This window comes from Camelina sativa, chromosome 11 (genome assembly GCF_030686135.1).
Source record: "Camelina sativa cultivar CO46 ecotype springtype chromosome 11, ASM3068613v1".
NCBI lineage: Eukaryota > Viridiplantae > Streptophyta > Magnoliopsida > Brassicales > Brassicaceae > Camelina > Camelina sativa.
The window spans coordinates 2,394,866-2,419,424 of NC_141890.1; the positions used below are offsets into that span (position 1 = coordinate 2,394,866).

Here is a 24,559-nt window from a genome sequence, read left to right on the forward strand (position 1 = left end):
CGTGGGAAGGAAAAAACACTCGTTATAATTACATGATCATACCAACCAATGTGGAAAACTTCGCTACATCATACCCGAAAAATCGTGCAAAGAGTTACCAACCGTACAAGACAAAGAAGAATGGGAATGGATAAAATCGTAAGTATCGTAAAACCACACAAAAAAAATTACATTATACGTAAAACACGTTAAAAAATTGATTTAATAATATAACTAAACCAAAAAAAAACTCGAAAGCAACATATATATAGCGCCGGTCGGAAAATATATGTATCAGGGAACAATTCCATTTTCTACTCCAAACCGTCCGGCAGATGCTCTTTTCCGGTCAAGCCCTAATGCGCCAGCTCTGTAACCGTATTGATGGTGTAGTGGTGAAGCACGCGACGAGCTGGAAACGGCCTGTTTAGTGGAAGAACAGTCAGGGACAACATTAAGTTTTCGGATGTTTTCGAGAACGTCAACTACATCCTTCATGTGCGGTCGGTTTTTAGGATCTGGTTCGATACAAGAAAGTGTGATGCGTGCCATTTCTGTCGCGACCTTGGTAGTGTATTGACCTTTAATTCCTTTGTCCATAATTTGTTTTACCCTGTGTTTGCTTGAGAGTTCCGGTCGTAACCAGTCGACTAAACTTTCTTGCCCCCTTGGCCTTTTTGTGTTGTGGGCCTTTAGTCCGGTCATCACTTCTAGTAAAACCACACCAAAGGCGTATACGTCACTCTTAACGTATAAATGGCCTGAGGATGAAGAAAATACACAATCTTTTCGTTATTTGACTCGTTCAACTAGTAAGCTGTTAGTCACTCAGAAAAAGGAGAATACAGAATGGCGAGTTCGAATACTAGCATTGGTGAAAAGACGGAAGGTCCGTCATTAGAAAGAAAAAAAAGGTACCTGTTGCCATATATTCAGGAGCAGCATAACCATAAGTGCCCATGACCCTAGTCGTAACGTGTGACTTCTCGTCTGCTGGTCCTAGCTTTGCTAATCCGAAATCTGAAATCTTTGCGTCATAGGTCTATACGCCCATGTGTATCAAAAATATTCCATTAGCAAAGATAAAAAAAAACGATTACAGATTAGTCTAGTTATATCAATCGGGAGTATTTTAAATTAGACTAACCGAATCGAGAAGGATATTGGAAGCTTTAAAGTCTCTATAGATGACTTCTCTTTGCAAGCCGTGTAGAAACGCAAGGCCACGAGCAGCACCGATAGCAATCTTGATCCTTAACTCCCAAGGAAAAGGCTCGTTTCCTAAATCAAATGAAGACCATCCAAAGTAAATCAAATATTTTTCTATGAGTACGTTGTTATAACAATGAACAATGTTTAGTATGTTTCAGAGAGATCTTAGTTACGTCGGAAAAGATGATTTTCGAGACTTCCTCTAGGCATGAACTCGTAGACAAGGAGAAGCTCTTTGTCTTCACGACAATATCCTAATAACTTCACCAGATTTGGGTGCGAAAGCATTCCCAAGAAGTTAACTTCTGACTGTCCAAAAATCACAAATCTCAAGTTTAATTAGCTTATTCAACTCTAAAAAATCCAATGAACCAAATGAAAGATTTCCGACTCCTAATCATTTCTAAATAAGTCAGATGTTCCATCCAATACGTACGAGAGAAAATAGATATACTCATTTATAAAATTTATGATGTTATATATGAATACAATACTTTCATTACAATATGACAGCTAAATAACATGTAACAACGTGTGCCCAACTCAAAAATCCGGTAACAATGGAAGGGATATACAAAATTATCATCAAATGGTTAGATAGGTTATTAGAATATTATCATAGTACAAAGCATCATTTATTTATTTATTATTAGAATTTCTCTTTTTATATTTCAAGTATTTTTCAAGACTGCAACAGAGAAAGTCAAAGTCGTGTCTTGATTGAAATAGTCAACTCTTCTTCATCTTGATCAAAAGATGTAATAATTGAGCCTAGTTGGTTTTGTTGTTGGTCCCGTCAAAGAAGTAATCAAAATCAGCCAAGAAAAAAAAAAAAAAAAGGTTTTGAGGAAGAAAGAGATAAAAAGATCTTACTCGCCACTCTGCAAATCCTTGAACACTCTCTGAATTCAATCTCTTGATGGCTACGATTACACCGGAACCAGCTTTAGAAGGAGAAAGAGTCTTGGCATCGACCCACCCTCTGTAAACTTTGCCGAATCCTCCTTGACCCAACATTGAGTCCGGTTTGAAATTCTTCGTCGCCGTCTTTAGATCAAGAAAGGTGTACACTTTGAGATTCGGCGATTCAAGGATCAGACCGGAATCACTTATAATCCCATTGGAACACTCGCTCGCCGCTTCGGAGAATTGGCTCCGTCGTCCGACGCTGCTGCTTGTCGTCGCGGCGGTTGTGGTCGTCATCGATGAGAACTCTGTTCCACTGGCACTGCTGTGCCCGTTCGTTGTCCCTGTATCACAAACATCTTTTTAGGGTTTTTTTATGTAAGAACCCATAAAGAAAAAAAAGAAAAAAAACAAGAACCTGTTGAAAAAAAAATCATGGATTTGATGGAACTAGAGATTACCATGACTGCGGAGACCTGTTTTGGAAGGGATTGAACAACAAGCACCCATTACATGAGCCTTCTTCTTCTTTCTTGTTTAACCAATTCAGACAAGAGCTAGTGGATATGATGACCAAGTGGGTTAATTTTATTTGAGCTTTTATTGCTGGATCGTTTGGAATAATTTGAAAGAGGCCACGAGATGGGTTGCAAAAAGATTTTTTGGTTTTTTTAAGATACCAAAAAAAGAAGAAAGAGAGGAAATTTGGGATTTGTTTAGGGGGAAACCGAAGAAGGGTTTTAATTTCTTCTGCTTTGCCCTATTTGACAAGAAAAACAATGGGGAGGTAGAGGAACCTATATCATTCTCTATATGACATTTTCCATGTTTTTGGTCTTCCTAGTCATTTTCATCTATTTCTTTTTGAATTGCCCACGTATATTAAAATAAATTAAACGAAAGAGCCAAGAAGATCGACCAAACAAAAAATCATAGCCCAAGCTTTTTCTTTAATATATATTAAATATCAAAAAGCTTTTTTTCTATTTATGATCGTGTGATCTGAAAAAATAGTTGAGAATTTTTGTTTTTACTTCGGAAATCCACATAGTTTTTGTATTTAGTTCACATTTGTAGACCCCCATGTCCACATCCTAGTAATTAATTATAATATTTTTCAGTGTGAAATAAAAAAATCTATAAAAAAATCTAAAAGGATTGGATATTATTCCTATAATCTACTCGATTGAAGACTGTAAAATAAATTAATCAGTTCTATAGTGAGAGACAATTTTCCTACATTATGTCGTATTATTATTTAAATTTCATTTTTTTAAAACAAACTCATATGGCCCCTACCAAAAAAAAAAGAAATCTCATATGGCAAAAACCTAAAAGTTTCAAAACTTATTCATTGTCACTTTCAAAACTTAAAAGTTTTTTCAAACGATTACACTATGTATGTAGATCAAAAACATGATTTTTTTTTTTTTCTAATCCGGAGTCAAGTTTTCGTTATTGTAGTTATGATAATATATATTGACTTGAACAAAATTAAACATTATGATGTGAAACCGATCGTAAAATGACTTTTGCTTGTGCCAGTAAAATGCTCAAAAGTCAGCCACTCACTGTCACACAGCTTGGACGTTTGTGTCTTTTTGGGATTTTCTCGTTCATTTCCACTACTAATCTGAAAAACATTAATTCGATTACTAATTTTCTACTACTACAAAGTTGTTTCAAAATTAGAGACATCAAAAATTCTCCAATGGCACTATATATATATATACACACATATATAGTCTGCCGACGTGAGTAGAAGAATTTATTTTCTTCACTTGGTCAAATGTTTTCATATGTTAGCCTTTTTCAAAACAACATAAGTTCTAATGATCACAAATTCACAATTTTTTACATTAAAGAAATTCGAGTAATGTTGCCTAAACACTTTTCAATAAAAAAAAAAAAAAACTATTATTACGATTACCTTTAAATAAATTAATTTTTTCTTTGGATAAATTAGATTTCAATTCCTGCAATTTCTTCGAACATACAATACATTGAAATAAAATAAAATAAAAAATGACCAAATATATTGAAAAGGACATTAAAAGGAAACTTGACCACGTATAAAATTGCCAGATTAGACGGAAAAATGAAATTTCAATCAACATATTCAAACGCGGAGAATTAAGTATAAAAACCATATATTGACGTAGGAACACCCGCACACACACACTTGTACCAGTCTCTTACATTTCGAACCTCACTGTACCGTACACGTTAATAAATGGTCTTTCCCGTGTGGACGGAGTCGTCGTAGATTTTCAAAGCACGAGCTTAGCAAAAAGGGACCACTCAAGATGTGTTGATTTGGGATCAGTTCAGAAACCAAGATTTGGGTTTGCTTTTTTCACCACGTTATTATCTACACAAATTCGATAATACTACTACCTACTTGCAGTATTAAAAAGAAAAAGAAAAAAAAAAAAAAAAAAAAAAAAAAAGAAGAAGAAGAGTTCAACTCCGATTTCGAACCACAAAAAAAAGTCATGATAAGGAGCTCCCTCATGTTATCGGAACTCCTTAACACCCAAAATTATGCAAGCAAACATGGCTTAGCATCTGTTACACCTAAATACCAAAGCACTTCATCACAGATATCCTAACTAACTAATATGTTCGATGATTCTGTTAATAAAAGGCCTAAAAATCTTTTTTAAGTGGAAGAGGAATTAGAGACAAGAGATTCTTGATTCTTCTTGGCTCTGGAAGCTCTGTGTCTTTTTTTGAAGTTGATTTGTCTGAATCTTTTGGTTTCTTTTTGTATCTCCATGAATGGTCTCTCCACTATATTTCTCTTCTCTGTCTCCAGTTTCTTCTGTTTCTTAGCTACCGCCATCGCAGCTGCTTCGCTATTTTCCTGCTCCCTCTCTGCTTCTCTCTAATCAAAGACAAAACAACATAACAATGCTTGTTTCAGTGACTTGTTGTATTATTAGATTTATGAAGAAAGAGGGAAGTAGACCTGAAGGTCGTGGATGAGACAGTCGAGAGATTTGATCTTCCTATGAGGCCACCGGGGAATCCCAAACTCTCTGCATTTCTTTTTCAAAACCGTGAGACCTACATTAAGGCTACGAGAAGCTTCCACGATAGTAAGACCAAAGTATTTTGAAAGATCTTTCAAGGAAAGTCCAGCAACAATCTTTGCCGGTGCCCTCTTCCCCATCAACATCTTGACATTTTCATCTGCATTTTTACAATGAACCCTTATATTAATCACCAAAATCTTGAAACTGGACTTATCCGGAACGTAAACCTATTGACATTTTCAAGAAAGAAGAGATACCTGATTCCGAATGTTCAGTTTTTTCGTTTTCAGATTCCTCGGATTCGGTTTCTGAATCAGGAAGGCAGTTAAGATCTTGTTTGAGGACGATCCTTCGCGGTTTAGGCTGATCAACCTCACAGTCTCGAACGCTATCTTCTTCGGATTCAATCTTTAGCGGTTTAGGCTGATCAGATTTACAATATCCGACACTGCTGCATTGTTCCTGGTCAGAAACCTTTGATGGTGTCTTCGGTTTTGATTCAGAGATAAACTTGAGCTCATTGGCTAACTTAGGGATGTCCTCCAGCTTAGGGTTTCTGTCGATAAAAAGAGCAAAACAAAACAAAAAATGTTTAGTTTCTAAAACACAACTCAAGAACACTACACAATGTGTCACTGTTACAAGCCTATTTGTTTACAAATCGGAAATATTAGCAACTAATTAAATCGGGAGATAAACTGATTCACTAGTTCTGGTCTAATCAGTAATTACGAACTAGAGAATAATATACAAGTGAAGAAAACTATGTAAAATTTGTACTGTTATTTGTGGCAAGTATAGTACTACTACTAACGAGTTTAACGTAAATAAACACACAATAAATCACATCATAATCATGTCTCCAACTCTGTTCTTCTAATTCTATATAGATAACTCATTCACGTTATCTATTCCATTGCTATATTTTGCCGTTGTGGAATCGATAACACTATATATTTCTACGAAACGATATTAATCTAGAATTCAATTCAAGATAACCCCGATTCAACGTGGTGTGATGTGCTTGGGTCAACAAAATTAAAAACGCCCCTAATAAATGATGGGAGTCAAGAAAACAGCGTTACCGTGAAGGGCAGAGGAGAGTAGGAAACCGAGGGAGCGGTTGGTTAAACCGGAACAAGAAGATACAACGCCACGTGCCATAAACCGACCCTTCCGAGATCTCCGGTCGCCGAGAACCTTCCAAAAGAAACAGAGGCTTCGCTTCCTTCTCCACATAAGGGCTTTCGCTCTCGAACAAGAACTCTCTCTCAATCTCCACCGATCCATATACATGCAAACTCCTCACCGCCTCTGCATTTCAACCCCACACACACACACACCAAAAAAGAAAAAAAGAAACCAGTTCTCAAACCTGACCCGACCCGACCCGACCCGAATTAAAGTTTCTAGACAGTGTATTATGAGACTTACCTTTACGGATGAGGCTCTGGAAGATAGCGAGTGAGGTTAGAGAATGTGCCATGTCCGGAGAAGACCAAGAGTCGCAAAAGCCGAAGATTTTAACATATAAACTTTTTTGTGAATATATATTTTGTTTTCCTTTTTTAGTGTAAAAAAAAAAAAAAAAAGATCTGCAGAAGAATCCAAGGTTTTTTGTATTTCAAGCGTTTTTTTTGACCTCAAGTGAAAAAAAAAAGGCTTTAGTGATAAAAGGGAAGCCCTTTTGGTCTTCTCCACTCCCTGAAATTACCAATAAAGCCACTGGCTTTAAGTTTTATATGTACTTTCTTGTCCTCGGTTACACTGAAGATTCGCTAGGGCACGTGTAAGCGTGCGAAGCCCATTTAGTTTAAAACACTCACACGCGCGACGCATGTCTGAAAAGTGGCAACCCTATTTTTTTTATTTTATTATATTTTTATTTTTAAGAAACTAAAATGATTCTGCAAAGGTTAAATTTGGTAAATGAATCAGAGAAATATATTTACTAGAATTTTTAGAGTATATTTTTTATTTGGTCACTTTATATGATAATTGATATGATTCTCATTTGCTCTTTTTCTTTTGGGTTATCTTTGTTTATTTATTTATTTTACCTTTTTATTTTTTTGTCATCTGCTTATTTCTTAAAGTGGTGAGTTCTTCTGTCAAGCATTTATAACTGGCAACAGTTACAGTACGCTTTTCTGATTTGTGGCAGGAACGGTAGATCTTGGATATTTTGAGAATTTTTTTTGTTTTTTCTTGAAAAAATAATGCTAAAAGCCAATTTTCGTGAAGGCTTTCAAAAACTAAATTGACTAATTGCGTTATATTTTGGTAAGATTTATTACAACTTCTATATTTATATCTTTTTACTATTTTCTTTAGATACTTTGTTTTTTTTTTTAAAGCTAAATTAAAGCTGGACATGGTTTAAAGTTTCAAACTCAAAATCAGAAGAGTGTGAGAAAATAGTCTGGCTAACATCAACTTACAAAGGTTTTTTCTATATAAATCTAAATGATATATAGTACTAGTTTTGAGTATATCTGAAAACAAGTGTGAGAGTTCTTTTATAATCAAACTCAAATCGAAAACCCATTAAATATAATCTAAAATCTACATATTTTGAATTGCTTGAATACACTTTTTGTTTCGTAATCGTACATCTTAAGTTTTGGAAAACTCAATTGAAGTGTGATATGAAGACGACCACCTCTAATTTTTTTCCATTCGATTGGATGGATGATGATACGAAAGACGATGCGTTGGCCAACGCTGGTCCTGTCTAAATCACTCTTATATTTGTTTTTCAGAAACGAGGTTAACAGATCAAATAGTTGGTCCAATTTGGCCAAATATTCTAACTATAGTCAACAACAATACCCAATTAAGAAAAGGGCAAAAAAGCTTGTCCAGCAAGATAAAGAGGTCATTTCCTAGAAACTTGTCGAAGAATTTTCAACGGTGTTTCTTTTTTTCGTCTTATAAATACATAACATTTCTCATATTACCTGAATATCAAATCTTAAACATCATCATTTGTCGGTATATATAGACTCTACACACTTAAAAAAAAAAAAAAAAAAAAAAAAACTCCGATCATCATGTCGTCTTGCTTTGCGTCCTTCTTTGGTTGCTTTGTTCCAAAATCCGACTCACGTATTAGCTCAACTGATGAGAGTAACTTGAAAGCCTTGTCCTTGAAGAAACCAAAAAGCAAATCCGAATCTCCGAGAGCTCCGATCATAGTCTCTTATTTTCCCGCTGGTTCGAACCTCTCCCGACTGTAAGTGTCACATAGAAGAGAAGATAAGATGTAGTGTTGGGAGGTCTTCTTTTGTTTCTTTCTTTTGTTTGATAAAGAAGAGTTGGGATGTTGACATGTTGTTTGTCGCACGAAGGCTTTATTTTTTGGTTCATCTTTTTTTGTTTTTTTTTTTAAATTATGTACATATAGACCAATTTGATTAATAGCTTCATATATGTATGCTTTGTGTATTCAGACCAGATTAATGTTTATATACATGTGTTTGTATAAAAATGTTGAGCTCCATACGCTAAAAAAAATGCTGAAAGAGTATTACTACCACTATAATTTATCTTCTCTGCTCTAGACGTTTCCAACATTTTTGGAATTCACTGATGGCACAACACACTCTTAAAGCATAAACCACCACGAGAGAAGTCCAGAAAAATTTGGGCTTTAATAAAGTCTTGTTTGGTTCGTAGCCGCAACTAATAAAAGCCCATCAAGACAAGAAGACAGAAGAAGACAAGTGGTTTAAAGTGGAAGTTATCTTTCCCACGTGGTCTTTAAAAAAAAAAAAAGAGAGAAGAAGATGAGATGATGAGAGTAAGCAAAGTGTTGTGAAGACTTTTTAGAAAAGTATAGAAAAAAAAAGAAAAAAAAAAAAGCAAGAGAGACTACTGTGTGTGGTATTCAAAAGTCGAAAACCCTAAGAAGTGGATTTGATGGGAGCTGTATCGATGGAGTCGCTTCCTCTAGGTTTCAGATTCAGACCTACAGATGAAGAGCTCGTTAATCACTACCTTCGCCTCAAGATCAACGGACGTCACTCTGATGTCCGAGTCATCCCTGACATCGATGTCTGTAAATGGGAACCTTGGGATCTTCCTGGTTCGTCTCTTTTTTTTTTTAACTCTCACAAAATTTGATTCCTTTCTCAGATTCTGATTTTCCCACTCAAAGATTCCACCTTTTTTTTTTTTTGTGTCTGATTCAATTGAAACAAATCTGATTGGTGTGGCAGCTCTCTCGGTGATTAAAACGGATGATCCAGAGTGGTTCTTCTTCTGCCCTCGTGATCGAAAATACCCAAACGGTCATCGCTCTAACAGAGCTACTGACTCAGGCTACTGGAAAGCTACTGGTAAAGATCGTAGTATCAAGTCCAAGAAGACTTTAATCGGTATGAAGAAGACTCTAGTCTTCTACCGTGGACGAGCTCCTAAAGGTGAGCGTACCAATTGGATTATGCACGAGTATCGTCCCACTCTTAAGGACCTTGACGGTACTGGACCTGGTCAAAGCCCTTTTGTTCTGTGTCGTCTCTTCCACAAGCCTGATGATCGGGTCAATGGTGTTAAGTCCGATGAACCGGCTCCTACTTCTTGCAAATACTCACCCGATGATACGTCCTCTGATCTTGTCCAAGAAACACCTTCCTCTGATGCTGCAGTTGAGAAACCATCTGATTACTCAGGTGGATGCGGCTATGCTCAGAGTAATATGGCAGATGGGTCAATGACTGAGGTATGTAAAGGTGATGAAAACTTTTGAATCATTAGGCTTTTTTTTTTTGAGGCGACTTTACCAATTTTGTTGAGGTTGTTGTGTTCATAGGTACGTGAAGAGAATCTATGGTTATCTTGTGATCTTGAAGATCAAAGGGCTTTACCACCGCGTATGGATTCTACATATGCTGGTGATTTCGGTTATGATGAGATTGGATTCCAATTTCAAGATGGTACCAGCGAGCCAGATGTATCACTAACAGAGTTGTTGGAAGAGGTGTTTAATAACCCTGATGACTTCTCTTGCGAGGAATCAATTAGTCGTGAGAACCCAGTCGCACCAAATGGGATCTTTTCGTCTGATAAGATGCTGCAGTCTGCAGCTCCAGAGGATGTTTACTTCAACGACTTTATGGCTTACACTGATGCTGATGCCGAGATGGTGCAGTTGCAGGTGAGCTCACAAATAAACATATTTTGATAGCTATACAAGATGTGTTATCTTTGCAATCACCGTGACATTATATATCATGACACAATTTTCATCGTTTGTTTGATCAGTATGGTTTAGATCATGGAGCTTCTGGGTGGCCAAAGGACGCTGTATCGGCTTACCCTGCCACTACTAATTCGTACTATGGTGATATCCTTCAACCAGACCAGGTGACCAGTCATAACACCGAGAACAACGTCACAGAAGGGAGGGGGATAAAGATTCGAGGTCGACAGCCTCAGAACCGTTCGAGTACAGGATTGATAAACCAGGGCATTGCTCCAAGAAGAATCCGTCTGCAGGTGCATTCTAGCTCTGTACCTCCTGATGATAAGAATCAAATTGAAGCAAAACAGCGGGAAGAGGTGAATGAAGGACTCACTGATATTCCTGAGGTACGAGAGAGAGTTGTAATTCCAAAAGTTGTGGGTGTTACATAACATGAAGGATGCAGTTTTTATATATTAGTCGTTATGTGATGTGTAGGACAAAGAAGTTGCAGCTAAAGACTCAGAGAGGAGTGATTCTGTGGTGAAACCGCAAATAAAGCTCAGGACGAGGGGAACTATAGGCCAAGTAAAAGCAGACAGAGTTGCAGACGACGAGGTAAGAAGAAGAGAACTTGTTTTAGACATGAGTGAAGGAAGAGCATATACAGTAGTTAGCTCTAGTAGAATATAGAATTTAGAAAAAAAAGGACTCAGTAGAGCAGCCAAGAGTTGTGAAGCTAGTAAATGATAAAACAAAACTTCAGAGTAACATATCAATATCTGAAAGAGAGAGTATTGGTTTACAGGTACAGGTGGAGAGCAGAAGGAGAAGAAGAGAAGGGAAGCAATGGAAGCTGGTAGCAACGGTAATAGTGGCAGTGATGGTGGGAGTAGGGGTGGGTATGTGGAGGAAACTGGTGGGTTCATAACACATGAGACAGAGTCACAGAGAGAGGCTAAGATTCAAGTTTCGTATTATATGTAATTAGGGATCATGTAATGTTAGTATGTTTTTTTTTTTTTTTTTTTTGTAACCTAAAAACTTATATGTAGGGGAAATGTGTGTTGTATACAGTATAAGAGATTATAGTTAAAGAGTGTAATACCAAAATTGTGATGCTTTTGGGAACGCATAAATAGATCTGATTATCTGAACTTATTTTGTTGATGAATGAGTGAAAAAAAGCAGAAATAATTGGCGGGTGACGTGGTAATCAGATTTGCCAAGAAGATAAATTAAGTTAATCTGGACAGTGTTTTAATAGACACGTACCCCGTGTATTTTTTTAGTCCCACTTGACAAATCCCGCCACATCACGAAATTAAAAAAAGTTAAATTTTATTTTTGGGGGAAATCTGAAATTTTTTTTTTTCTTTAAATTAAACAACACAGCGCATCAAAAAAAAAAAAAAAATATATATATATATATATCTGGAATCGTCGTCGTCTCTCGCCTCAATTTCGAAAACAAACCCTAAATCGTTCACACAAAGACAGGTAAAGGTATAAAAAAGCTCGTACTCGCCGCTTCGTCTGAGTCAAGTCCGAGCTCATCCACCGATTCTCACCTATTTTTTTTCCTTGTTTCCTCCGTGACAGATCTCTCGAGATGAAAGATAACCAAACCCAAGTCGATGCGAGGGGCACTGATGATAGGTATCTTTATCCGCTATCTTCGATTCCAAAATTGTTTCCTTATATATCAAATTCGTTTGTTTTGTGTCTCAGATTGAAAGTTAGAGGAGGAAAGAAACTAAAGGATCCAAACAAGCCTAAGAAACCTCCAAGTGCTTTCTTCGTCTTCCTGTAAAACCAATCTCTCTCTCTCTCTCTTTTGTCACTAATTTTGATTACTACTAAGATTTAATTAAGATTTAACTAATACTACACGCTAATTAATTAATCACTTCATCTTGGGTGATTGATTAAAGGGACGAATTTAGACGGGAGTTTAATTTAGCTAATCCTGATAACAAATCCGTGGCTAATGTAAGTTATTTCTTACTAATGAATCTCACAACGCATTTGTTTAGATATGAATGAATCTTTTAGTTTTGTGGTTTTTTTTTCTCCTTCAAAAATTATTTATAGGTTGGTAAAGCTGCTGGAAAGAAATGGAAATCTATGACTGAAGAAGTGAGTGTGTTTTTTTTTTTTTTTTTTTTTTTTTTTTTTTTTGGCTTCTTCTCTTTTTATTTGAAAGGTTATTATTATTAAGATATATGTATGTTGTTTGTACTCATTATTCTTCTTCTTCTTCAATGAAACAGGATAAAGCACCTTTTGTAGCAAAATCAATCAGCAAAAAGAATGAGTATGCCATCACTTTGCAACAGTATAACATGGATCTGGTAACTAACTAACTAAACAACTCTTCTTGTTTGTTTTTCACTAGTTAGTACCTTTTGTCTTTTTTTTTTTTTTTTTCATGTTTTGATAAGTAAACAATGTTATGTGTTGTTTTTTCCCCGTCAGGCTAATGGAACCAAGACATCTGGAGATGAATCTGACAAGCCCAAGCCTGCTGTAGTCAACGAGGTGAATGAAGGTGGAGCAAGTGAAGAGGTTTGTTTGGCTTACACTTGAGTTAGAAAAAATCTCCATTTGATCTCTCCTTTTTCGTTAAGTGTAATTCTGATTTGAGCTTTTTATTTGGTTTTACAGAAGGCAGGAGGTGCTACTGATTAGGGAGCTGGATCAGTGATTTGTGTCTCTCAAGTACTTCTTTCTGTTGTGTTATCATGTATTAGTAGCTAGTTTACTTTTAAGGGAGAAGAATATAGTTTGCGTTGTTCCTATATTTTCCCCTTTCTGTTGTTGTTAACTGTGGGATTATATTCACATGTAACTTCAACCTCTTTTCGTGATGATAACTTTGGATTTAGCTTTGAGCTTTATTTTCTACATTTTATGACATGTGTTTGCTCGCCTATTTTACTCTTTTTGCTCTCTATATGATTGGTGATTAGTCAAATATACTACTTTGTCTACAAACGAAAAGAAGGAATATTGTTTTGTTCCTATGCTATTTTTTGTCTGATGTTTGTGATTTGTCTTTTGTCATTTTGTGGCATCTTGTAACTACTCAGAAGCATTTCACGTTGTTATCAGTCACTGGTCAGAGTTTGACATTTGTCTACACTAAACACTTCCAAATTTCTACACAGTTGCACATTGAGATTGGAATTGAGATTACTGTTCTGTTATGATGGAATTATTCAATTGTCTATTGCTCGAAAGAAGTTGAATAAACCTCACACTACCACTTGTATAACTTTGAAATAAGTATTTACAGTATTCTTCAGCAATATGGTCAAACGAAATGAAATGGTAATTTTTGACATTCAAGAGTTCTTTTGAGATGTATGTAGTTTTCAATAAAAAAATTAATCGACCAAGAAAAAAGATTGCTAAGATTTTGAGCCCTGTTTATTGAACTCAACAGCATTCAGCAGTTCCTTTGCAGTGGAGGAGAAAGACTTTGCAGTATCTTCCATTTCTGTCGTCCTCAAGCTAATTCCCTGCATAGAAGATTAACATATTTCAAGTCTCTGAATGAATCCATCCAAGATAAGGTTAATTCTGCAAAGCCATGGATCAAGTTAATAAATACCTGCAACTTTTTCAGGTTGTCTTGAAGTTTGCTCTGAGCCATTTTGGCAGCTCCCGTTTCCTGTAAAACACACAGAAAGATGGAGATCAATGATCCGGTATTACATACTTGTGTGAGGTTTATAGAAGCTTACCTCTGACGAGGTAAACCCGTATTTCTTCTTGATCTGATCAACTGTGGCGCCGTTTTTCTCCTCATGTTTCTCTTCATTTGTTACAACAATCTTCTCGTTCTTAGCCGTCATCTGCTTCAGCTTGCCTTTGAGGTTGCTAAACCTATTCGTCATCTTCTGCTTACTAAGCCCTGACAATATCCCTTGTTCTTTAGGCTTCTCTTGTTGTTTTTGATCATGATAATCGTCAATATCAATGTCATCTTCAAACGTCATATGGAAAAAGATCAGAGATATACGCCAAACTAACATATTGTACAACGAAAGGACATCAAAAGTGGACCATACCTATATCCAACTCTTCTTCATCGTCAACTTTGGTAACTGTATTGCTCTCTCTACTTCTCTCAACATTGTTATTCCATGGGAAGTTAGCCGTTGCAAAAGTTTTAGACAGCTCCTCTACAGTTTCCTTGGTACATTCTGGCTCTGTATCAGTTGTACGCTTCGATTTAGTCTTGAAGACAGAACCAAACATACCCTGCAACAAACAAGATAAGATGAATTAGTACTCATGATTGTTACTACGTGTAACAGAAAGCAATCAAGCCAATGTTCACCTTCTTTTCCTCTGGAGATGATGATGTGATGATTCCTTCGTGACAAGCCGCATTATCTTTCTTGTAAACTCTGCTCAAGGATTCCACAAGTCTGGAACAAAAGTACAAGATACTGTCAGCCACTTCAGTTCATCTGTATGCTATACATCTAATCAGACGCGCATCACTCTTTACCTGAATGTGTCCTTTTGAGGTAAAACTGAGCTGACAATAAGTTCATCATCTCCATTGACCTGCAAAGAGACAAAATGATCATCATCACAAAATCTAGATTGATGTGTACCTACTACAATTAACTCCAGGGTATGTTTCTAAAGGGTACCATGACTAGATCTCCATCCCAAGAGGCGGATATGATAATCTCTGGTAACGCATTTGGCTTTGGTGGAGAATATGTGAAGCCTCTAATGGAATTTTGTTTCAGCAGTGAGAGTTCTGGCAAAGACCTGAGGCAATTCAAAGCAATTAGAGAGGTTTTTTGCTTATATGAAGAAAGATGAAAAGGAAGAAGTGTTTTCACCTTATCTCAACCATTCCATCTGTGAAAACAAGTGTAAGACCAACACCAGAGGTTCCATAAAAGGTAGAAGCTGAGCAAATGGATGAAGAACTGAACTTTTTCTTGTGAAGGACCTTCTTCACTCCCTGGATAACGTGAGTCAAAGAGTAGATATATATAGCTTTCTCCGAACAAATCAAAACCGAAGGCTGCCTTATCGAAATCTCCTCAACTGTGCTCTCTCTGCTCGTATCTAATCCATTTCCTGAAGAGTCCTGTTTTCCATCTGCAAACAAAGATGAGAAAAATCAATGACATCTTTTGATTCTTGATTTAAACTTAAAAAAGGGAGAGGTGGACCTACCTAGGATCTGCATAAATAGAGCCTTGAATGGTTTTTTAGGCTTAATCATGTTGGTTCCAATCATATTTCCCGTGTCGCTGTCCAGAGCAAAAACTGATGAGTCTCTCATAGCAACCACTAACACGTTCTTCTCGAAGCCTTGCACAATGCAACTCTCAAATTGCAAAGAGATGATCCCTGGACAGATATCACTTGCAATGTGTTTTGAGTATAACACAGTTGCTTCCTCAACGTCAGCCAGAGAAACCTATAAGTAAACCGGTATGAACGCATCAATCACTTCAACTAACGAATCCTAAGTAGAAGAAGTACTACAAGCTTACATGTCCTTGATCTGATCCAATAGCGAGATGTTTCGAGTTTTGGCTCTTCTGAATACAGGTTATGGAACCAGTAAGCTTTATGTACTTAACACTTTGAACAATATGGTTGTTCCCTTTCTTTGAGCTTCCTGTAATACGAAATGAATTTAACCTAATGAGAACACAATCCAGATGATGGTAAAGCCAACTTCAAATTGTTAAACATACCTTGGAAAGGAATAAAACTGTTTTCTGATAGGTATGGTTCAGGTTTGAACCTATAAAGGCGAACCTGCAAAAGATTAAAATCAATCATAAGCCTCTATATTAGTGGCATTACATAGTGTATTTTGGTTAAGATGCTTTTTTACCATTCCGTTATGATCACCAGAAACAAGAAGCCTTGAGTTGCTGTCATAATGTAAGGCTGTCAATGCCGCGCTTCCGCGTGAAGATACATCATGATCAGTCTGCTAAGAAACACACAACAAAGGCAAGATAAGTTTTCAAAGATCTGCATTTGCGAATTTAAACAAAAGAGTCCGGGAACTTTTACCTGTTCTTTTAGGAACAAGACAGGAATGGGAAAAGGACAGGTCATGTCCCATACACCAATGGTTCCATCACTGTGCCCTGTGATGTAAACATTCTTAACCTTTGTGAAACCAGGAAAATGTGCAGAACGGGAACCTTCCTTTGGCACTGTTTGAAAAGGAAGAAAAGACAAAGCATCTTTTGCTAGCTGAGCATAATCCTGCAGCATAAGAGAATCACAAGCTCAAGAATGTTCATTTCATTCAATACTTGGTGGATCAATCTCACAGTTAAGATTTACCTCATCTGAGAGATTCAGCAAATGTGAAGGGTTTGTCAGAAACTTTCCTACTGTGACGCTGCTAGAATCTGAAAAGGGCAGCTTAACCACAGTTTCCTTTGGAAGAGAAGGAGGTGATTTGGATTGAGACTGAATTAGATACTTCTCAATCATATAATCATCATACGCATACACACGTCCAGACTTTCCAAGAACCAACAGATAATATTGCTTGTGTTTGCTATGTTCATTAACATCAGCTATGATCATTTCCATATCAGCACAAGGTTCAGAAACATGAAGCCCCAGCTTAATCATTCGAGTTTCGGTTTGCTCATTCAATAAAACCACCTGCAACGAGTTTGAGGGTGTTCCGGCGACGTAAACCCGACTTGCTTTCCCTTCTGCATAAACCCATTTCAGGGAAGATATTGGTATCTTGTCGGATTTGTATCCGAGGTTAAGCTTGCAGATCATAGCAGAACTCTCTGCTGAGCACTCGCCTTTAGAAGGAATGCTCCATATTAAAATATCTCCGTTATTATATCCAATACAAACTCTGCTTCCTGAAGGACAAACCCAACAAGCACAAGTCGCTTTCTTAGCGTCCTGCTTTACCATCCCCTGTACTCCTGTTTTCAAAACCGGTTTGCTTTCTTTAATGTCCCATAATGCTATAAACCCGCTACTAAATACCAGAAGAATCCTGCAATGTAGCAGAAGTGTGACTTTGTGACTCATAGGCTTTTCACCACGAAAGATTTGTTGAGTTGTTACCTCTTGCTTTCAGCTGTTGGCTGTGGTAAAATGCTCACAACTGAAGTATCCTCAGAATCTTCAACAGGAGAGCCTACACCAACAACACGACGTTTCAAGAAAGACAATTAGATCCATGTGACAAGTAAACTAACGAAGCTATTTTTGGTATTTGGCAAATTACCATTAGATGCTAAATAAGGTATAGTGTACTCCATTTGTATCACTTGATTAGAATCTTGTTCAATCTTCAACACCGATACATTACCAGAAGAATCTCCAACATAGCTACCAATCCAAATTAAACACTTGTTTATAGTGTCATCAACTCAAGAAACTATGGAAATTTAGTACCAAAAGAAGAAGGAGAATAAGAAGCATACAAGTAAGGGGTGTGTTGCATAACCCGGAAAGAAGTGATTTCGCCGTTGAATACATGGACATGAGACAGAAGCTTCTTGTCTAAGTCCCAAACCTGCTTAGACTTAGCTTTCAGACCAAAGCTCAAATGCTACTACTCTACTAAAATGAATCAAGAAATGTCTGACCTCAATCTGGTTATTGGCGTTCACATTGAGAAGGATTCCTTGGTTCTGAACAAACTGAACAATTCAAAACAAAAGAGGAAGAAACTGTTGTCACGGCTAAGTGATTTAGTAATAAAGAAACAGGATAAAGAGAGTAGAAAGAGATAATGAAGTGGACACCTCAAGAAACCTGCTTGCAGATGCTTCTTCAGAAACTAGTAAAGCCTGAGTTTGATATTTCCCAAACAGTTTGATTCTACCATCCCTGAGAATCAAGAACCAAGAGTTGTTAATATGATGAAAAATATACAACAAACAACTTTGGAAATTGATTTTTCTTACTTGGTGGAAAGAGCGAGGGTCTTCTGAATTGGATCATAAGCAAACAAGTGAGATCCTGAAGGGAGTCCATAAGCAAACACGTGGCTCAACGTCATTAGCTCTCAATCCTTCCGATGAACATCCTCCAGGCTATGATAATACAACAACAGAGGGAAAAGTTAAGACTGTTCTGTCTTAATCGTTCTTGCTAAACCGGCTGGTTCGATTGACCAACACGAAACCGAACGATTTGAGTCTTATTGAAGTATGGATAAGTACAAAAGTCAAAAGATAAATTGGGTGATTAGATAGAAGATATATAAAACAGACAACAATTTGGATACGAATTTTAATGCGACCTTTCAAAACTTAGGGACACGAAACATGCGTGGCAACAAAATACCGTCTTACATCATAACCTTTTTTTTTATATATATAATTTGGTTCAGAAAGGATCAAACAACTGGGCTAACCAGGAACCGACACAGAGTCAAGAAAGAGTCACATTCACAAGTAACAAGATCTGTGTTATAAATCCGACAAAAACCCATCACACACACTCTAATTAACATTAATTCTGTGATTAATCTATAAGACCCAGGGGAGAAAAAATCAACTACTATTATATTCTAAGATGGATCTAACATCGATTTCAGTAAACTTCAGGATTTCGAAATTTGATATTTTATTTGAACACAAAAATAAACAAAACAAAAAATAGACGAATCACACAGTTTTGAACCTCTCAGAAACCCAATCGCACGAAGAAGATGAACAGTTCAAAGAGGATTAGAAAGAAGGGATTTTGTAATTGTACCTTCTTCGCTGCTATTTCGACCAACTTCTTCACGAACATCTTTTATCGAACGGCCAAGTGAAGAATCGTAAATATTTGGATTAATTCAAAAAATTACAAAGCGATCGAATGAGAAAATAGACAAAAGATCAAACTCGTAACAAACAACCACTGTTTCGAATTCCTCGGACTAAAGAGAAGGGAGAGAGGGAGAGAGAGAGAGAGAAACGAGAACTGCAGAGTGTTGATGCGAGAAGTAACGGTTCCTTTGATTTGACGGTTTTGTTTTATAAACGGCGACCCACTGACCCACACAAAAAATATTTAATCATACACATATATGGCAACATATCATACATTTTGAAGTCCACAAAATTCCCAAATATCTGGGTTGTAAAATCATTTAATTTCTAACTATTTCTAAGCAAATTCGACCAACCAAACATACCAAAAAAAAAAAAAAACTAATTATATCAAACAAAAATACACATATTATATCGCTCAACTGTGAATTTTCAAGCTTAATATAATAAATAATAGATGGCATAGTATTCGTGACAAAATAATTATATAAACTACTCCATATAATAAAACTTGCTAAAACGATTTATAATTGTTGTTCTCTCTAGTTGGAAAATGTAATTACTAGCATTGAAAGCATTACTACCACATCAACCTTAATCCATGCATATGGAGACGACATACAGTACGTTTGGGATAATTGTTCCTTACTAACTCATCCAACCAACACAAGACGTCTAGCTTTTGTGTGTGTGTGCGTGTACCTCTTAGAGTAGAGTGAAAGATCAATATACTATAGGCCAAATATGATCAAAGAAAAATGAATATCACCATATGATAAAATTGTATTAAAAGTTATCTTTTATTCCCAAAAATAATTCAGTATACATTATATAGTCTATTTTTAAATGGTTTTTTACTTTTGATTTCCTTTGATCTCTCATTACAATTGGTTTTTACACACTAGTCTAAGACTTACCAAAATTATTATTCATAGTTTTTGTTGTATCCTTTTATTTTATTACTGTTTGTTTTTGTTTATAATTACTTTAGTATTGTTACTTAGTAAAAAAAATAGCCCTTTTTTTTTGTTTTACCAATCAAATCAATATATTTAGTTATTGTAACATTAACTAAATCATGGCAAATTAATTTTGGTACTCTATCATAGAGAAGACTCAACGAAAACAAGATTTCCTTTTTTTTGGGCTTAGTAACCTCTTCTTCAGATAGAGTCTTTCAATCTATTGAAGATAGGGTCTTTGTTAGGAAAAACACTTAATTTCCTCTTAGCAAAACTCACCGTTTACCCAATTTTTTCTTCACTTTAGCTTGTTCGTGTGAAGAAAATTAGGGTTTGTGTCTCCATCTCCTCGTTTTCACTGTTGCAAATACCCTGGTACACAATCTGCATAGCTATTCCGACCAAAGATCTTCTCCAATATCGGCAGCTATGGATCGAGTCTTGATGGCTATGTCACTCGACGATGACGAATCCCCCTTCGAGATGTCGGATCTTCCCCAGTTCAGCAGCAGCGAAAGAAACCACCTGAGTGTGATTGGTCGTCTCCTCAACCCTGATCATCAAAGCATGTCTCAGCTGGTACTGAATATGCCTCGGAAGTGGCAGAAACCGGAAAGAATAAGAGGAGTAGCTCTATCGAAAGAAATATTCCAATTCATCTTCAGATCTGAACACGACCTACTTGAAATTCTGGAAAAAGGAGTACAATCTTTCAATGATTGGAATTTAGCTTTGGAAAGATGGACAGAGAACCCCCCCCACCAGACTTCCTGCAATTCATTCCGATCTGGGTTCAAATCCGCAACATTCCAGTTAATTACTACACGAAGGAGGCGATAACGCTTTTAGGCGAGCTTGTCGGGTAAGTTTTGGAAGTAGTCTTTGATCCAGATAAGCCTCAAAGTCAAGGTTTCGTTCGTGTCAAAATAAGGTTTGATGTCAGCCGACCTCTGAAAAAATCAAAAATCATCAACCTTAAGAACGGCGAATCTACAACCATCTGGTTCCACTACGAAAAAATCCAAAAGAGGTTTTACCACTGCCAAAGGTTAACACACGAGACTGACATATGTCCCATCCTGCAAAAACGAAAGGAGGATGAAATTCTCGAAAGAAAATCTGGAAAAAAAGGTAGTAAGACCTCCTCCTCCTCTCATCCTTAAAGAAAGTGATCCTCTTTTCGGAGTCCTAAGAGAAGACCAAGTAGGAATCCATCCTATTCTAGGATGGCCTCGTATTGACCCTCTCATTCTGGAAGGTATGCGACAATATATTCTAGTGGGAAGCGAAGGAGAGGATAAAAGGATCCGAATTGAGAGAGTTAAGAAGACTGTAGCGGAGGCTGAAAGTGATCATCTCTCCCAGAAGACGATCTTGCGTATGGAACCCGCCCCCATTATATCTTCAGATTTCTTTAAGGAAAAGGGATTGGTCTTCGATTATGATTCTTTCAACACTCCTGCTGAATCAACTCAGAATAAAGCTTTCTCGGCGCCATTGCTATCCCAAAAAAGCCAAAATAATGATGAAGCCACAGGTCCTGCTCTAGTAACCTACTCAGACTCGTCATCCTCCTCAATGTTTTGTTTTATGGCATATGCTCCTGGGTTCTCTGAACCTAGTGCATCCGGGACAAAACATTCAAAGGCCAAGACTAGAAGAAGACATGTTCCATCCAAAAGAAACCCGCCAGGTTTTGACTCCAATTCTGACAAAGGTTTACCTCAGAAAGGTAAAGCTAAATCTGATACGAAAGGATGTGCATCGAAGAGGAAATGTGCCATTCTGAAAACTGATCCTAAGAAAGTCGCAAAGCGCAAAAAACAAGAGGTGTTCCCAAATGAGGGACCGTCCGATATCTAATGAGCATAATCAGCTGGAACTGCCAAGGTTTGGGGCGGCCTCAAGACTTGACAGTTCAGCGTCTCATGGAAATGCGTAAAAAACATTTTCCTGAGATTTTGTTCTTGATGGAGACTATGAATATTAGGAACGTCCTTGTAGATATTCAAGTTTGGTTGGGATATGATAGGGTATATACGGTGGATCCAGTTGGTAGATGTGGAGGATTGGCAATTTTTTGGAAGAAAAGCATAAACATCGACTTTCTTTTTGTGGATAAGAATATAATGGATCTAGAAGTAGTTTATCAGAATTTCAAGTTCTATGTGTCCTTTATATATGGTAATCCAAGGAGTGATCTCAGACAGTCAGTGTGGGAGAAGCTCACAAGAATTGGGTTGAGTAGAAAGGAGAAATGGTGTATGCTAGGTGACTTCAACGAGATTCTGCACAATGGTGAAAAACTAGGAGGCCCTCGAAGAAGTGAGAATTTTTTCACGGATTTCTCAAACATGTTACAAGGTTGTGGAATGGTTGAGCTCCCTAGCTATGGTAATAGTTATACTTGGGGTGGCAGAAGAGGAGACCTCTGGATCCAATGCAAGCTAGACAGGTGTTTTGGCAACAAAGAATGGCTCCAAACCTTTCCGGTGGCGAATCAAATGTTCTTTAAGAAAAAAGGGTCTGATCATAGACCAATCTTAGTAAATCTCTTCTCTTCTCAGGATTCTTACAGGGGATCCTTTCGTTTTGATAAGAGAATGCTTCACCAGCCCTTAGTCTTAGAGTCTATTAAAAAAGCTTGGCTCTCGTCCAGTTCTCCTTTTGGACAATCCCTTTCGGAACGACTAAGAAGGTGTCGTAAATCTCTGAGAAACTGGAAGAGAGTCAACAACACCAATGCAAAGGAGAAAATCAATAATATTCAGAGTCAGATTGAAGTGGAACATGCTGCAATCCACCCATCTTTCCCTAGAATGTCCTTCTTGCAGAAAGAGATGGTCTTATCCCATAGAGAGGAAGAAAGTTTTTGGAAACAGAAGTGCAAGAGGAAATGGCACAACTCCGGGGACAAAAATACCAAGTACTTTCATGCTTCAGTCAAGGCAGAGAGAAATAAAAATGGTGTGGACCAACTAATGGATGATCAAGGTATTCTTCACTCGGTTGAAGCCTCTAAAGGAGAAATAGCATGCTCGTACTTTCAGAAGCTTTTCTCGTCTTCGTACCCACTCATCCCTCCGCACTACTTGAAGATTTCCAGCGAAGAGTAACTGCCGAAATGAACGACCATCTCCTAGCAAAGTCACGAAAGAGGAAGTCAGGTTGGCGGTTTTCTCAATCTATGCCACTAGTGCTCTAGATGCCGACAGCATGACAAGTTTATTCTTTCAACAATATTGGGACATTGTTGGTCCATAGTTAACACTGGAGGTACTAAAATTCTTGTAAGAGGGTATCTTCCCGTCGGAGTGGAACTTCACGCAGCTCTGTTTAATCCCAAAAAAGGTTAATTCTGCCCTGATGTCTGACTTAAGACCTATCAGTCTTTGTTCAGTTACGTACAAGGTAATCTCAAAAATTTTGGTCTCAAGGCTGCAACCTCTTCTACCAACACTAGTATCGCCTAATCAATCGGCTTTTGTGGAAGACAGACTGATCTCGGACAATATCATCATTGCACATGAAGTGGTACATGCCCTAAGGACGCATGATAGAATGTCAAAGGATTATATGGCTATAAAGACGGATATGTCAAAAGCTTTTGACAGGGTAGAGTGGAGTTACCTTTATCAGCTTCTTCTTGCTTTAGGGTTCAACTCTACTTGGGTCGAAAGGTTGATGAAATGTGTAACGACTGTCACCTGCACTGTTCTCATCAATGGTCAGCCTCATGGTCTAGTGTCCCCACAACGTGGACTAAAGCAAGGTTACCCCCTTTCACCTTTCCTGTTTGTGTTATGCACAGAAGGACTACCTCACATGTTGAATAAGGCAGAGCATCAAGGAACTTTGACAGGCATGAGTTTCTCAGAAGAGGGTCCCTCCATTCACCATTTGCTTTTTGCTGATGATACTCTGTTTGTCTGCAAAGCGGAGGAGGAACAATGTGAACCCCTACAGAACATTCTTAAGGTCTACGGAGAAGCTACTGGTCAAGTGATAAATCTCGACAAGTCAGCTATCACTTTCGGAAATAAAGTGGGTGACGTGAATAGGATATCTATCAAAGACATTCTCGGCATAACAAACGAAGGGGGTACAGGCAACTATCTGGGTCTTCCTGAATGTTTTAGTGGCTCAAAAAAGGACATGTTGGCTTAGATTCACGAAAAGCTCAAAAACAGGTTATCAGGTTGGTTAGCTAGATCACTCTCTCAAGGTGGAAAAGAGATGTTACTCAAGACGGTAGCTATGGTCATGCCAGTGTTTGCCATGTCTTGCTTTAAGTTACCAAAATCCACTTGTGAGTCGCTGTCGAGTCGCTGTCAAGTGCAATGTCTTCTTTCTGGTGGAACTCGGCAGAGAACCAGAGGAAAATTCACTGGATTGTGTGGGACAAACTTTGTTTATCCAAGGATCAGGGAGGTCTTGGTTTCAAGGATTTAGAGTTGTTTAACCAGA

The 24,559-nt window shown here is 37.4% G+C and overlaps 7 protein-coding genes and 1 pseudogene across 10 annotated transcripts; 5 read left to right on the top strand and 3 right to left on the bottom strand.

Moving 5' to 3' along the window:
* Positions 1-8: 8 nt before the first annotated feature.
* Positions 9-2,978, bottom strand: LOC104721218 (putative serine/threonine-protein kinase CST). 2 transcript variants are annotated; one of them, XM_087475323.1, is made up of 6 exons: positions 2,559-2,978; positions 2,065-2,441; positions 1,365-1,500; positions 1,127-1,260; positions 898-1,021; positions 9-740 (listed from the first exon to the last, which is right to left on the bottom strand). In XM_087475323.1, the coding sequence occupies exons 1-6, from the start codon at positions 2,605-2,607 to the stop codon at positions 274-276; spliced, it is 1,287 nt and encodes a 428-aa protein (XP_087331449.1). In that variant the 5' UTR covers positions 2,608-2,978; the 3' UTR covers positions 9-273. The 2 variants fall into 2 exon arrangements, with proteins under 2 accessions (XP_087331449.1, XP_087331448.1); XM_087475322.1 differs by having other exon boundaries at positions 2,065-2,456; positions 2,559-2,953.
* A 1,570-nt stretch (positions 2,979-4,548) lies between these two features.
* Positions 4,549-6,852, bottom strand: LOC104721219 (protein RKD5). Its single transcript, XM_010439151.2, has 5 exons — positions 6,570-6,852; positions 6,221-6,449; positions 5,393-5,691; positions 5,069-5,292; positions 4,549-4,984 (listed from the first exon to the last, which is right to left on the bottom strand). The coding sequence occupies exons 1-5, from the start codon at positions 6,619-6,621 to the stop codon at positions 4,760-4,762; spliced, it is 1,029 nt and encodes a 342-aa protein (XP_010437453.2). The 5' UTR covers positions 6,622-6,852; the 3' UTR covers positions 4,549-4,759.
* Positions 6,853-8,097: 1,245 nt separating this feature from the next.
* LOC104721220 (protein NTM1-like 9) lies at positions 8,098-11,477 on the top strand. The gene is made up of 6 exons (XM_010439152.2): positions 8,098-9,222; positions 9,356-9,858; positions 9,949-10,293; positions 10,401-10,727; positions 10,819-10,938; positions 11,129-11,477. Exons 1-6 carry the CDS (start codon positions 9,057-9,059, stop codon positions 11,249-11,251), a joined length of 1,584 nt encoding a protein of 527 aa, XP_010437454.2. The 5' UTR covers positions 8,098-9,056; the 3' UTR covers positions 11,252-11,477.
* On the top strand, positions 8,189-8,625 carry LOC147933556 (uncharacterized). Its single transcript, XM_087475324.1, has one exon. It carries the CDS (start codon positions 8,189-8,191, stop codon positions 8,372-8,374), a length of 186 nt encoding a protein of 61 aa, XP_087331450.1. The 3' UTR covers positions 8,375-8,625.
* A 134-nt stretch (positions 11,478-11,611) lies between the features above and the next one.
* Positions 11,612-13,255, top strand: LOC104727559 (high mobility group B protein 5-like). 2 transcript variants are annotated; one of them, XM_087475325.1, is made up of 8 exons: positions 11,612-11,826; positions 11,923-11,979; positions 12,052-12,129; positions 12,255-12,312; positions 12,415-12,459; positions 12,594-12,674; positions 12,799-12,888; positions 12,988-13,255. In XM_087475325.1, the coding sequence occupies exons 2-8, from the start codon at positions 11,933-11,935 to the stop codon at positions 13,009-13,011; spliced, it is 423 nt and encodes a 140-aa protein (XP_087331451.1). In that variant the 5' UTR covers positions 11,612-11,826; positions 11,923-11,932; the 3' UTR covers positions 13,012-13,255. The 2 variants fall into 2 exon arrangements, with proteins under 2 accessions (XP_087331451.1, XP_019087280.2); XM_019231735.2 differs by having other exon boundaries at positions 11,679-11,820.
* Positions 13,256-13,566: 311 nt separating this feature from the next.
* Positions 13,567-18,342, bottom strand: LOC104721223 (uncharacterized). 2 transcript variants are annotated; one of them, XM_087475327.1, is made up of 20 exons: positions 18,273-18,342; positions 18,111-18,195; positions 17,952-18,005; positions 17,787-17,878; positions 17,588-17,691; positions 17,425-17,497; positions 16,669-17,353; positions 16,390-16,587; positions 16,205-16,303; positions 16,062-16,125; positions 15,855-15,982; positions 15,532-15,778; positions 15,189-15,453; positions 14,991-15,114; positions 14,843-14,901; positions 14,669-14,759; positions 14,397-14,589; positions 14,070-14,311; positions 13,937-13,996; positions 13,567-13,844 (listed from the first exon to the last, which is right to left on the bottom strand). In XM_087475327.1, exons 4-20 carry the CDS (start codon positions 17,804-17,806, stop codon positions 13,734-13,736), a joined length of 2,763 nt encoding a protein of 920 aa, XP_087331453.1. In that variant the 5' UTR covers positions 17,807-17,878; positions 17,952-18,005; positions 18,111-18,195; positions 18,273-18,342; the 3' UTR covers positions 13,567-13,733. The 2 variants fall into 2 exon arrangements, with proteins under 2 accessions (XP_087331453.1, XP_087331452.1); XM_087475326.1 differs by having other exon boundaries at positions 16,205-16,306.
* A 2,173-nt stretch (positions 18,343-20,515) lies between these two features.
* On the top strand, positions 20,516-21,955 carry LOC147933557 (uncharacterized; annotated as a pseudogene).
* Positions 21,955-23,208, top strand: LOC147933558 (uncharacterized). Its single transcript, XM_087470915.1, has one exon. It carries the CDS (start codon positions 21,955-21,957, stop codon positions 23,206-23,208), a length of 1,254 nt encoding a protein of 417 aa, XP_087327041.1.
* Positions 23,209-24,559: the final 1,351 nt, after the last annotated feature.

Bases quoted from the DNA above. Each gene is read 5' to 3' on its own strand.
- LOC104721218 (XM_087475322.1), bottom strand. From the start codon at position 2,607: ATGGGTGCTTGTTGTTCAATCCCTTCCAAAACAGGTCTCCGCAGTCAT. The intron at 1,501-2,064 runs GTAAGATCTTTT...ATTTTTGGACAG, and splicing joins AAGGATTTGCAGAGTGGCGA to TCAGAAGTTAACTTCTTGGG. The intron at 1,022-1,126 runs GTTAGTCTAATT...ATGGGCGTATAG, and splicing joins CCAATATCCTTCTCGATTCG to ACCTATGACGCAAAGATTTC.
- LOC104721219 (XM_010439151.2), bottom strand. From the start codon at position 6,621: ATGGCACATTCTCTAACCTCACTCGCTATCTTCCAGAGCCTCATCCGT. The intron at 5,692-6,220 runs GTAACGCTGTTT...TTTTATCGACAG, and splicing joins ACTCTCCTCTGCCCTTCACG to AAACCCTAAGCTGGAGGACA. The intron at 4,985-5,068 runs GTCTACTTCCCT...GTCTTTGATTAG, and splicing joins GTCTCATCCACGACCTTCAG to AGAGAAGCAGAGAGGGAGCA.
- LOC147933556 (XM_087475324.1), top strand. From the start codon at position 8,189: ATGTCGTCTTGCTTTGCGTCCTTCTTTGGTTGCTTTGTTCCAAAATCC.
- LOC104721220 (XM_010439152.2), top strand. From the start codon at position 9,057: ATGGGAGCTGTATCGATGGAGTCGCTTCCTCTAGGTTTCAGATTCAGA. The intron at 9,223-9,355 runs GTTCGTCTCTTT...TTGGTGTGGCAG, and splicing joins GGAACCTTGGGATCTTCCTG to CTCTCTCGGTGATTAAAACG. The intron at 10,294-10,400 runs GTGAGCTCACAA...TTGTTTGATCAG, and splicing joins CCGAGATGGTGCAGTTGCAG to TATGGTTTAGATCATGGAGC.
- LOC104727559 (XM_087475325.1), top strand. From the start codon at position 11,933: ATGAAAGATAACCAAACCCAAGTCGATGCGAGGGGCACTGATGATAG. The intron at 12,460-12,593 runs GTGAGTGTGTTT...TCAATGAAACAG, and splicing joins GGAAATCTATGACTGAAGAA to GATAAAGCACCTTTTGTAGC. The intron at 12,675-12,798 runs GTAACTAACTAA...TTTCCCCGTCAG, and splicing joins AACAGTATAACATGGATCTG to GCTAATGGAACCAAGACATC.
- LOC104721223 (XM_087475326.1), bottom strand. From the start codon at position 17,806: ATGCAACACACCCCTTACTT. The intron at 15,983-16,061 runs GTATGTTTAACA...TTCGTATTACAG, and splicing joins CAGTTTTATTCCTTTCCAAG to GAAGCTCAAAGAAAGGGAAC. The intron at 15,454-15,531 runs GTAGGTCCACCT...CTTTGTTTGCAG, and splicing joins TCTATTTATGCAGATCCTAG to ATGGAAAACAGGACTCTTCA.
- LOC147933558 (XM_087470915.1), top strand. From the start codon at position 21,955: ATGAGCATAATCAGCTGGAACTGCCAAGGTTTGGGGCGGCCTCAAGAC.